This window comes from Microchirus variegatus (genome assembly GCF_963457635.1).
Source record: "Microchirus variegatus genome assembly, chromosome: 8".
In the NCBI taxonomy this organism is placed as follows: domain Eukaryota; kingdom Metazoa; phylum Chordata; class Actinopteri; order Pleuronectiformes; family Soleidae; genus Microchirus; species Microchirus variegatus.
Window position 1 is genome coordinate 4,832,715 of NC_139809.1, and position 12,531 is coordinate 4,845,245.

General features: G+C 41.0%; 1 protein-coding gene across 1 annotated transcript; it reads right to left on the reverse strand.

Moving 5' to 3' along the window:
* Positions 1-997: 997 nt before the first annotated feature.
* Positions 998-2,050, reverse strand: nrg4 (neuregulin 4; the record flags this gene model as incomplete). Its single annotated transcript, XM_083893706.1, has 4 exons — positions 998-1,468; positions 1,618-1,770; positions 1,852-1,945; positions 2,044-2,050. 4 exons carry the CDS (start codon positions 2,048-2,050, stop codon positions 1,396-1,398), a joined length of 327 nt encoding a protein of 108 aa, XP_083749832.1. The 3' UTR covers positions 998-1,395.
* Positions 2,051-12,531: the final 10,481 nt, after the last annotated feature.

A 12,531-nucleotide genomic window follows, 5' to 3' on the forward strand; every position in this document is an offset into this window, starting at 1 on the left:
ATTCAGTACCTTTTTAATGTTCATTTCATAGAAATAAAAGTATTTCATACACAATGGATGAATGAATCAGTTTAGTTTCTGTGCAAAGTAGCAGGAAATGGCTCCAAAATGATGTCACATGCAGTGATCTTACCACCCTCCTCAGATATTTCCTCATAGCATCTAGACATGCCTTTGGAAAAACCCTATTGTGTACTGGCTTAATATTGTGCCTCTGTCAACTCGAGGTTTTTTTTGTATCTCTCTCTTTCTTAGATCACATCTGTGCAAGCACAAGCAAACTCCTGATTTTCCTTTGAATTTAACAAGTATTTAATGCCTGAAGGCATTTCAGCAGTGACTCAGCGGACAGATACGGTGTACTTGTACTTATTTGCAAAGATCCTGCCATAGTTTGGCTGCAACCGTGTGAAAACTTCAAAAAGAGAGAGCAACAAAAGCAATGTCGATGAAGCCCGATGAGTCGTAATTCCTCTTGGAGCTGAATTGTAGATGATTTCATGGCACCATTCTCATTAGAAAACTCCTGGGATCGCCTGTGCCCCTGTTTTTAGATGGAAGGGGACTGATGAATGGCTTGGGATAAGATAATTATACACACTCCTCCACACATTACATCTCTGAGTTTGGTGTGTGTGTGTGTTTTTAAAACCACCAAGTGGCGGCGTTTCTATGAACTGAGGTCATTCCGACCAGTCTTGACTTCTTCAAGAGGCAATTATGGTTAAGGCTTAAGGTTGGATGCAGGATTAGGTTAAGAATAGGTTACAGGCTGAGGAATGATGAGTTGTTGGTTAAGTTTAGAAGCTAAGGAATGACTTTGTCAATCAGGAACTCGACTGTACATGTGTGTATGTGCAGCCCCCACCATTTAAAAAAAATAATGAAAATAAAGATCAGACTCAAATGATTTAATTACACAATTACAAAAAATTAACAAGTGAACACATACAATAAGTTAACTAATACAATAGTTTCAAAAATCCATATAAATGTTATTAATATAGATGTTCTATAATATTTTTCATAGTCCAACTGTGCTTTGTAAAATCTTTTTCTCGACGCAGCACATAGATTGAAATGTGATTTAAACAGGAGTAACACCAGTTCCCAATGTGTTACAAGGGTGTGATCCAATTCCCACCCACTCACACTCGTTTCACACCCTGTTTGCGAGCGCGGTTTTAATGAATTACGCCTTTCTGTAGCAAAACTGGATGGAATCCAAAAATCGCGTGAGACTATTAATCAGCTATCGGCCCCTTCAACATGTCTCAACTTAAGTTATGGTCAGCACAGCAGTTTTTTTTCCTTCCGTCCGTTCATTTTTCATTGTCACGTCATATAATTATTTCCTCATCCCGTCCAACACAAAGAGAAACCAATATGTTCAGATTACACACGTGGTTTGACTTTCCAGTACTCTTGCTGGTTTTTCTGCTTGCTCTGCTGCTTGGCTTTCATCATCCTGTGTGTGTGGATGCAAGTGATGGTCATTACTTTCAACATAATGTGTCCTGGCTGAAGAACAATAATACTGACGTATAATAATATTAGTATTATTATTATTAGATGTTGTTTTAAAAAAAAAAAAAGGCCAATAATTGCTGTTCTTACCTGTGTACGTAGAAGATAATAAGTCCAAGCAACGCTAAGACGAAGAGGGCAATAATGACCACAGCAGCAATTAAACCTGCCTCCTGAGGATTGGTGACCTTGATCGGGAGCTGGTACTCTTCACATCTGCTGCCTTTGTAATCCTCGTTACACCTGAAGTAAGATATGATATAAGAGACATTTCCTCATATAAAGATTCATCCTTAGTTGTGGCCATTTATCTATTGAACTTACACGCATGAGAGACTGTTCATAGCAGGTATTTTGTAGCAGGTCCCTCCATTCATGCAGTATGTGACTTCCTGCCCATTGCACGGGGCTCCGTGTTCTACACAAACATAGCAACATGAAGAAAAAGAGCTGTAACAGAAGTGAATATTCCCGTTTTAACAAAGCTGCTTAGTGTGGATGTTTTGTTGGTTTTACCCGCCATCATTTAGAAAGTGTTCTGTGTTGCCTTCCTGGGAATACAACAAGAATTTCTGTCACTGCGTAGTAAAGAATCTCTTACAGACAAAGGAAAGAATGACAAAACAAGAAGTTTCAGATGCCAGCGATGAAAACAATCCTACATCCATGAGTAGCTTTAAATGTGAAGGGTCAATAATGAAGATGTCAATACCCTGTGTGTATAAGATAATAAAGCAGACGTCTTACCTGCTCTTGAAAATCCCAGCTTTTGGTAGTTAGTGAAGGTGAGTCATTATAATCTGTCACTCTCCACTGCTTTTTGTTGGACCTGTGAAGAAACTGTCGTGGGCGTGTTCCTCCCTTGGCCTACAAAAATGTTGTGATTGCAGTTTGTCCACATTGTGAATGGCAGCCTAAAACGTCAGGACACCGCTGCACCATTGATGATGAGGCAGGCGATTGTTTGAAGTGTGTCATTAATAGTTCCATCTGCTGCTGCTGTTGCTGTGTGAGTAATTCACAAATGGCTATTAAAGGTCAAAAAACCATTTCAAGCCTCTGGGAATGTGTTGAAACCTTCGTCAGACACGCCAGCAGAGGCTGGGTGAGGAAATCACCTGTTGTGACTGCGAGCGCAACGTGTCTGGGGTTGGTTAGGAACTGACTGAATGTCAGGTATGCAAGCGAAGGCATGAATGGAATCGTGGGAACATTTTTCTGACACCTGAGAAACATGTCGCACCACTTCTTCAGACAAATAACCAACGCTTGATGCTCAGAACCGTTAGGTGACTCATTGACGGGTCATCTGGTTGAGTTTGTTCAATTGTTTACTGCTTTGGTTTTTGCATGAAAATGTGTCTTAAGTGTCGTGATGATGCTCGTAAGGCTTGGACCACACCCTGGCAACCCAGAGGCGATGGTAAACTTAAGTTTCTGCTGTTGTTTAAGTATAGGCCTCATATGTGCTATGACCATCTCATGTGTGCAATAGTTTGGACATGATGCATATAATATATAAATAGTGACCACTGACTATATTTATGGCATTACTTTTTTTTTAACCAGTATTTACTTTAATACAAGTTATGAATGTATAATATTCCTCTTTCACAACCTCTGCAGTGGACTGATGGATGAGTGGAAATATACCTTTACAAAGCCTTTATCTAATGCTTATTTCTGTAATAGTACCACCATAATACTACGTAAAAACGTAAAAACAAGGTTATTATCAAACTGGAAATTGTGTTAGAGATAGGATAGATGGTGTAACCATACCTTTCTCTCATAAAAACATCACAAATACTGTATTGTTAAGTGTCACCACTGTGTTATTGCCCAATTATTCACATTTTCACCAGCATGTTTGTGTTATTACAGGTGCAGCAGAGTGCGAAAACCATTTTTGTCAGTTGGCTCCAGCCAAAAGCGTCTGGAACCCAAATATAAGAAATAAACGAGGGCTGTAAACCCTTTTTGGCATCAGAGTAAGTCTCATTGTTGGCTTCTACTGATTTCTCATTGTGTGGTATATAGGCAGTAGTATTTGTTACACCAATGACAAGGCAAAATAATTTTCCTCCCCACCCCCCCCTTAACTATTTTTGTCTTTTATGGGACATCATTCCTCTGGTGCACAGCGCATTCAGCATTCAATCCAAACCTCAGCCAATCTACAGTGATGATACAACAGTGACGCTGCAGCCAGTTTCCACAAACTGCACTTCAAGTCACAGTATTAGAGATTTTTTTTTTTTTTTCCTCTTTTCGTGCTCGTGGGTTGTTATCGCGAGGAACACTGAAGCTGAAGAGGTGAAGTGAAGCGAGAGTGGTTTTTTTTTTTCTCCGTCGATGCTTCCAGAGTGAGAGAGAGAGTGAGGGGGGGGGGGGACGTCTGCAGGATTTTTACACATCTTAGCTGCTAAACACACTAATCCAACACTAGTATTTGGAGTGTTTTCGTAATTAGAGTCTAGGTTTCCGCGTGACACATCTGTCGCCGCTGGAATCCCGCTTTCAGCACCTGGACAGCTCCCGCTCCTCCACCTCTCCTCCTCCTCCTCCTCCTCCTCCTCCTCCTCCTCCGATCCACCGGGGCTCGTATGGAGTGATCGAGTCTGTTCGTGGTCGTGTGGTGGGAGAACATTATGCATCCCACCCGAGATGTCTTCATTATTACCCCCCTGATCCAGTGACAGTGACAGCCCCCCCCCCCCCCCCCCGTCGTCCACCAGCGTCGTCTGAAGGATGGTGCTTTCACTCCCGAGTAAGTGTCTTCGTCGTGCGCTGTCTTCTGTCAGGCGATACGGCTGCTTGGCCAACGCAAATATAAGCGGCGTCGTTGCAGCCTGCACACAGCAACATCCAGCAGAAGCAGCAGCAGCAGCAGCAGCAGAACGGAGGAGGGAGATATAACCATCATCTCTGCGAGGGCAAAGGAGTCACGACCACGCGTCACACGATGTAGAGCAATAAAACAAACACAGGAGAAAAAAAAAAAAAAAGGTTAGTGTGTCTCTTTATTCTCGCTCCAACCAGTGCTTGATTCAAATGGATGCATTTTTTTGGTTGGGTGTTTTAACAACTGTGTGGCCTGTGATCATAGTGGAGGTGATGTTAACAGCATCATAACTGTTATTTAAAGCTATAGTGGACAATGTATGTACAGGCAGAAAGCATTGGATTGCACAGAAATATGGGTGTTTTTTTTTTGGTGGGTGAAATGACATAGAAAATAATTCTGCACGTTAATAAAACAATTACAGAAAAAATTGTCCATAAATTATAGACATAGGTGGAAACTTGGGGTGCTAGTGATTACTTTAGTCCCAAACTATAGGGTTCTTCTGCTCAGTGCAATAATAATAGTATTATGGTTATACATACACAATAATAATGCAAATAAGTATGACAACATGTTTTTGTTAGTGGGTCGTTCCATCCAACAACCTCACTTTACTTTCTCTTACCACATTTAATAGCCTGTACAAATTGTTTCCAAGTAAAACTTTACCTGCTGTGATTTATTACATGACACATTTGTGGCACGTGAACGCTGACTCCACACCTCTCTATGTCTGCAGGTTTTTCTGTGTCACTTCCTCATATCTGTGAGTTTTTTTTTTTTTTTTTTTGTCAATTACAAAGTTTCCACAGCAAAACAAACCGGGCGAAGTTTAGTTTCTATCGTATCGCATCTTGTCGGCATCGACAGCAGAGAACTGGGCATGTGGACATTTCACGTCCAAAGCTTAGTGCTTTGTGGCTTTTCCTGTGCGGTCGTGTCATGTCTGCTCCCTGCAAAGCAGCTGGAGTGTGGCCTTTAATTGAGCAGACTTTGACATCAATGGCTCTCTATCCTGTGGCACAAAGAGCGAGCGTCCTGCTGCACTTGCTATGCAAGAGGTGTGATGTTCCTCGGGTCCCTGAATCACGGAGCGGAGCGTATATTGGAGGAGATTTAAAATCCATTACAGTTTAGTGCTCCCCAGGAAAATAGTTGAGCAGAGCTGAAGTAGCTGGAGATGGGGCTTTTTGGAGTGAAGTGTAAGAACTGACACTACACTTGTCATTGTGCATGTATGTATATCAGTTGTAAAATCTAATTCTATATAGATATTTCACATATTTAGATGGAAAGTTCAGAATAAAAGGGGTTTATTGTGTCTGTGTTCCTCAGCATTTTACCACATGCTTTTTCTGAATTGTTTTTTTTTTTTATCTTCCCTGTTCCCATGATATTGTTCTGTTGTGTTTTCTGTAGGTGTGGTAGGAGCCAGGTGAAATCTGTGGTGGTGAAATCACATTTCACACTCTGAGGTTGGTTATTGGTGGACATCCATTTTTGCGGCAACAAGACCTCAACATGAGCAACACCCAGTGAGTACCACACGTTTGACACCGTGTGTCTGTGAGAGCGTGAAATCTTAAATCTCTATTTATGAACACGGTGTCTTATCGGAAGAGGGCATCTCGCCGTGCTAGGATACGATGACGATCGGGAAACGTGACCTCCATATTCCCAGGCTCCTCCTGTGAATGACTTTGAACAGGGATTAGGTGGGAAAGCGGCACTCTGCCCCCCGGTCCAGCGTCACTGAGAGTGAGAGCCACAGCCTTTCTCCAGCCCCTGTTGGCATCTCTTAGCATTCAGGAGGGATGTTCACTTGTCATCTTCTTTTATTAATAATTACTCTGTGTGAGGTCCTCCAGACAGGCCCTGCATTCTGATGACAGCCAGGGTTGGGGCTAAAAGAAGGGAAAAGGGAGGCAATGGAGTGGAGTGGAAGGAGGTGGAATGGAGTGAAGGGTGAATGCCAAATGGGTTAATTCAGCTGCATCTTCTGGTTAAAGGCACAGTTTGTCCAGGCTTTAGATGCCAGATTAGTGCACGATGGTTGCATTAACGTTGATGGAAAGCATTTGTAACAGAGAGAATGTGTATAATATTGACTGGTTAGTAGTATAACGACATGATTTAATGCTGCTGAATGCTGCCGGGACTGTGTGTAGTGACAGATGGGGGGGAACTCTCGTGCAGAGAAAGGTCTCGGGGTGTTATTTTCACCCTTACACCGCGAGAGTTGATGCCGATTTAAATCATCTCTCTCGCTCTCTGTGTATTAGATGTTCAAATACGGCGTAATTCAAAGAGACTTTTTCTTACATATTTCACACAGTTCAGTGCAGGAATACAAACCAGTGTCTAATTGTGGTTCACATTTAAATAGTAACACGTGCAAAGAGGAAAAGGGAAAAAAACTACACAGCCGTCCCGCTTCCTATTTGCCGTCTACATTTTTATACATTTTTTCCTAACTCAGTGCACAGCAGAGCAAACATCACACCCCCGGAGGAACTCATTGCCTTTGAAGCAGGTCAGCTAACATTTACTGTAACTAACCTCGGTGTCACATGATCGAGTGCCGTGCTGCCCTTACATTCTCAGCACAATAATTGCAAGAGAAATCTCCCTTTGATAGCAATTCACTGTCCTCTACATTCAGATTTAAAGGTACACTGTGTAGTATTTATGGGTTTATATAACCCAAAATCTACTTTTTTATACATATTATGTGCTCCTGCATTGTCTAGTCGCTGTATAATAGTTTTTGTTTCATTTTCGTAGTATTTCAAAAAGTCATGTAAAATAACATGGTCGCGGGCCGCGGTTGCATAGCCACTGTTAGCAGCGAGACGCCACGTTTCTACGGGAGCCTGTAAGGACAAACGCGAGAGAACAAATCAAGCGTCGCTTTACTTGTAGCGGAAGTCCCGCCTCCACTCTCTCTGCTTCGTCTGCTACGGCCGCTCAAGGAAGGGAGGGGTTGAGCAGAGGAGCAGTTCTTTGCTGTAAATTTCAGCCTCGCCTCTAGATGGCACTATAAACTACTTACTTCACCTTTAAGGTGTTTATTGTATTTTTGTGCTGAAACGCAGAGTTTGGAGTCTAATCAGAGTTCTTGAATGTCCTCCACTATATCCCCCAGCGCTCATTTTACAGCTGAATGTAATGAAGTATTTAGTACATATATGACTTTAGAAAGTCATCTGCTCTTGCAATATATTTATTTAGTGTATATCCTTCTCTGAAGTTGTGCATCCAGTTACAAAATGGTGAATCTGGCAACATTGGATATGAAGGTGAATGTGTTACTTCCTGTTTGATAGTTAATAGAATTAATTACTTATTTAGTGACACATGGTTTTGAAAGTGCTAATAGATGGATCACATTGGCACCTTTTTAATACATCAAGCGACTTCTGTTGAGACGTCTGCATAGTAAATGTTAATTAAATGTCTAAGACGTCAATTTATCAAATCGAGGTGACATGGATATTCTATATGGATTCATATTTTGACTAATTGGACTTGAGCGGAATTTTCTTCTGCTGTAAGTTCCACAAAACAGCAGGCAGCGTCTAAAAGATCTGATTTTATCAATGTACCGTTGTTTCAGGTGCTTGTGACCGCGCTGCTGCTGCTGCTGCTCCTGCTGCTGCTGCCACGGGAAAATCTGGCTTGAGCCAATTTTAGCGATTTGGCACATTGATCCCACTTACCTGATGATATCAGAAGGTGAATTGCTATTGTGCACACCAAAGAGTAGCCAAGTGTCTGCGAGACAGAGAGCGTGGGTGGCAGACAGCTGGCCAGAAATACCACGGCAGTGAACACTGAGAATGACAATGATACCGATGCCCTTCTGCAAACCATCGGTTCATGCTGAGGCGGCACTTTCAGCTCCACTGGAATGACCTGCTGAGAACGTATCGCTCTGAATAGGCAATTTTTAAAAAATGTGAAGCGACAGACATCAGTCTAACCTCCAACCACCCCCCCCCCCCTCCCAGTTATCACCTTCCACTCAGTCATTGTTGTTGTCAGGAGTGGAAACCACAAAATAGTATAGACTTTTCACACGCAGTCCTCAGCTTCGTGTCCACGACCAGGTTTATGGAGATTTTTTAAAGACAAGCCCACTCAGCCAAGACATTTGGATGCATATGTCAGTCACCTACAACTTAATAACCCACTGAATAATAAAGCAAACAACTTATCCATGACAAACAAAAACAATGATTATGTCTTAGGTGTTTTACGACTCCAGTCACAACCTCAGCTCCAGCACTGGAAGTTTGAACACTCCCTTCACATGTATCTCACGTCAGCATTTTAATCTTCTTTATGTGCACAGTTCTTCGTATTCAGAGTTAAAAAAAAGAAAGAAAAAAAGAAAGAAGAAGATATAAATGAGTTTTATTTTCTGGTGAGTTCAGCAGTATTGGACTTCAGCGGTATTTGAGTACCTTTCACAGATGGCGATGGCGAAAATTGAGGATGGAATAGATTACAAGTGAGATTCATTTAAACTCGTAATCCATGGAACCACTCAGTCTTGCCAAGAATTTCCAATTGACAATATGTAAGTGGAAAAAAAACGTCTTTTTTTTCCCCCAGAAATGTGATACGGAAGCGGAGCATGACCGCATGGAGGGTGTTATCTGTGTGTACCGCATAGTAAATAAAGAACGAATGTTAATAAAGAAACGTATAAAAGTGCAATCACTGTTTTCTTAGTTTTGGTTTTTATGTCCATACAAAGAGAAATGAGCTGGACAGGCCATGAATTATTAGGGATCTAGTTATTGGTTTGGTATTGGCTTTAAAATGTATGCAATCAGATATCGACAAACGCGTAAAGATCCCCCGACATGGCTAATGACTATTTTTTCATTTATGCTTATTTATTTTGAATGAATAAAATGCATACCTATATCTGCAAGAAAATGAATTACCTGCATTTGAGCACAGGGGGAAGCATATATATATATATATATATATATATATATATATATATTGATATTGATTATCAGCCCAAGCACTCCCAGCAAAAAGTCCAATATCGTGCATCGTTATAGATATTTTTTTTTACCTTTCTATTGTTCACTACATGGTGATTTAGTGTAATGCTGGGGGGAATAATATGGATTGTGGTTATGCTGGAAGATTAATATTCATCCATCCATCCATATTCTACTGCTTTTATCCTCCGCATGAGGGTCGCGGGGGTGTGCTGTGCCTAACTCAGCTGACATAGGGTGATAGGCGGGGGGGTCACGTCCTGGACACTTCACCAGTCCATCACAGGGACACATAGACGGATCACTCCACAGTCCAATTGACCTAATCCCCATATTGCATGTTTTTTGGACTGTGGGAGGAAGCCAGAGAACGTGCAAACTTATGCATAAAGGCGATTAATATTCATATAAAACACACATCACATATTAAAGTACAAATTTATAATCAAACGCACGACAAGTATTGCTTAAAAACACGTTATATAGAAGTCGAATAGAATTGACAGTTGAAATTGTGCACTTTTTAAAAATCATATAATAACTATAATACATTCTGTGTACATTAGATGCAACATATGGGAGTGCTTTATGCAGTCTCAATGTGCGTCTGTGCAATAAGCTCAAAAATGCACTGTTAGTACTTTTCGTCAGCCTTATAGCTCTTACTTCTCTGTATGAGAGTGATATTTCCCCCCCTCCAGCCATACATGCTTTATGTCAACCTTTTTTTTTTTTTTCTTTTCCTTCCTCCTGGTGTTAGCTAATATCGCATGCCTCTGAAAAGATCCCAGCCTTTAGTGTGCTACTGGCTGCCCTTGCCTGCATCATCGGAGGGTGCAATATTCAGATGTGAAGCCTCCTCCTCCTCCTCCTCCTCTTCCTCTTCCTCACCCTCCCCTAGATGGCACTGGGCACTCCACTGGGCCTTTGCACATAATGGCTCCTGGCCTGCGTTGTGATTATCTGGAAATGTGATTTTGATGCACAGAACAGTTTGTGTCTGTCGTGAATGATTAGCGTCCTTGTTGTGGTTGGCGGAGTGTGCCAAGTCCACACATAACACTGCTATTGACAGGTGTGTTTTGTGGAGGAAGTTAATATATGATGGTTTGATCGTGAAGCTTAAAGCGGAACTAGACCGGAAGTTCCTATTATCGCTGTTTTTTTTGGTGTGTATCTGCGTCATTACCTTGTTTATGAAGCCTGACGGTTCGAAACAAACAGTTCAGCCATTGCTGAGAACGTTGTGTTTTATTGTAATCTCGGGGCTCAACGAGATCACTGAAAATCCCGTAATAGTTACGTAAGCAGCGGTTCTCCTGAACAACCGATCGTCCTGCTCCGGGCGGTAGTCCGGGCACATCCGGTTGCGTACATTGAACCGCAGAAGAAGAATAACGTCCGTTGTGGAGGTGTTTCACGAGCAACAGTGTCTTCTGACTCTGGGTCTGACTCCGGTTTAAAGTCATAAAAGGGACTGCGGCGGGGAGTCGTGACGAAGCTATTTTTAAACACTGTTAAAACAATGTTTTGATAATGAGGAGCAGTGCATCCGCCGTTCCAGAGGGGGGCGCTGCGCTTCTGAGAACGGATTTGCTGGATAGTACTGGCCAATCACAAGACTCTGTCTTCTGGGGGTGAAAGTTCACTCTGAAATCTCGCAGCAGAAAAACACTGTCAGAAAAGAGGATTTCTATCAGCTAGGTTACAGCAACTAGGAGGTTTTTGACCATAAAAACAAGTTAATATATATAAGTAGACCTCCATAACTATATGTACAACAGGACCACTATGTGACCTTTAACAACGCAGTGGGAAAACAAGTATTTTATATCTTGAGAATGAGTTTGTTTTGCATATTCTAGTTAGTGTTTTCTTAATTTCCTCTGAGTAACAAGACTTACTCGTGCAGTAAGTCAGGTAAATAGAAAGACCTATTTTCCTTTCCACGACTGCCCACTTAACGTTTAACAGGAAGGTTGGTCTGCTCAGTGATCTCCACCAACGGTTTCCTCCCACTCTGTTTCACCTCCAGCACAGAGGTGGTAGGATTTACCAACCCAGTGGCTTTTGTTCCCTGTATCTTGTAATCAATTCCTTCCTCCACCGTTAAGCACTGGGGTTATTGATGTCTCCACACTGGCTGCACTGGGACGGCTGCCAAGCTGTGTGAGGCTCCCGTTTCAGGGTGACTTCTCCTTGTCCACCATTGGCTCAGTCAGCTCAAAGGATCACAGTCCTGACTGCATATTTGAATTTTTAAGACCTTGTTGGCAGGGACAATGGCACTTTGTCCGCTTCGGTTAAATAATATAATTACAGAGGGGGAAACACAGTTTGATCAATAAAAAGTGGGAAAAAAACACCCAACGTGTCGTTTATCGTATTTTACAAACCTGCTTGTGATTCAATAATTGCTAGTTGTTCTGTATATCAGTAACTTTATTAACTCTAAGTTGTGGTATGCAGTAGATTTATAAATTATTAGGCCACCACCCAATGTGAGGTTTATGCCACAGCAAAATACTTTGTTTCTATAATGGTTAATACATCAGTATGTAGAAACTCTTTAAGTTGTAGTTTTAATGCTAACATATATATATTATTATTGTATAATTTACTGTTTTACAAAAAAACTGAAAAGAAAGTACGAAAACAAATGGTTATTTCTTGATTAAGATGTCAAATTATAGTTATCTTCTTGCATTCCTCAACAGAAGTTTATGCTTGATTAATTTCTGACTTGATTAATCACTGTACATTGTTTTCCATTGAATTTAGCATTCTATTAAGTAGAGCTTCAAGAAAAAAACTAAATGTTTCTTATTTTACATTTGTATGTGAAAAAGTATGTTTATACAATTTCTAATTTATTTCCAACTGACTCTGAAATATCTGGTGTTTGAGCAATTGATTTTAATTTTAGTTTTAATTTGGATTTTCAGTCTGTTGTGATGACTGGCTGAAGTATTCATTTATTAAATAATTCACATTGTTAATTCTAGTTAAAAAAAACAAACAAAAAAAACACTATGTATAATAATACACTGGTAATAATTGTTATTGCGGTTTGAGACATGGAATTGCACAGCCATATGCTACACAACATATTTTAATAATAGAGATCAACTTGTC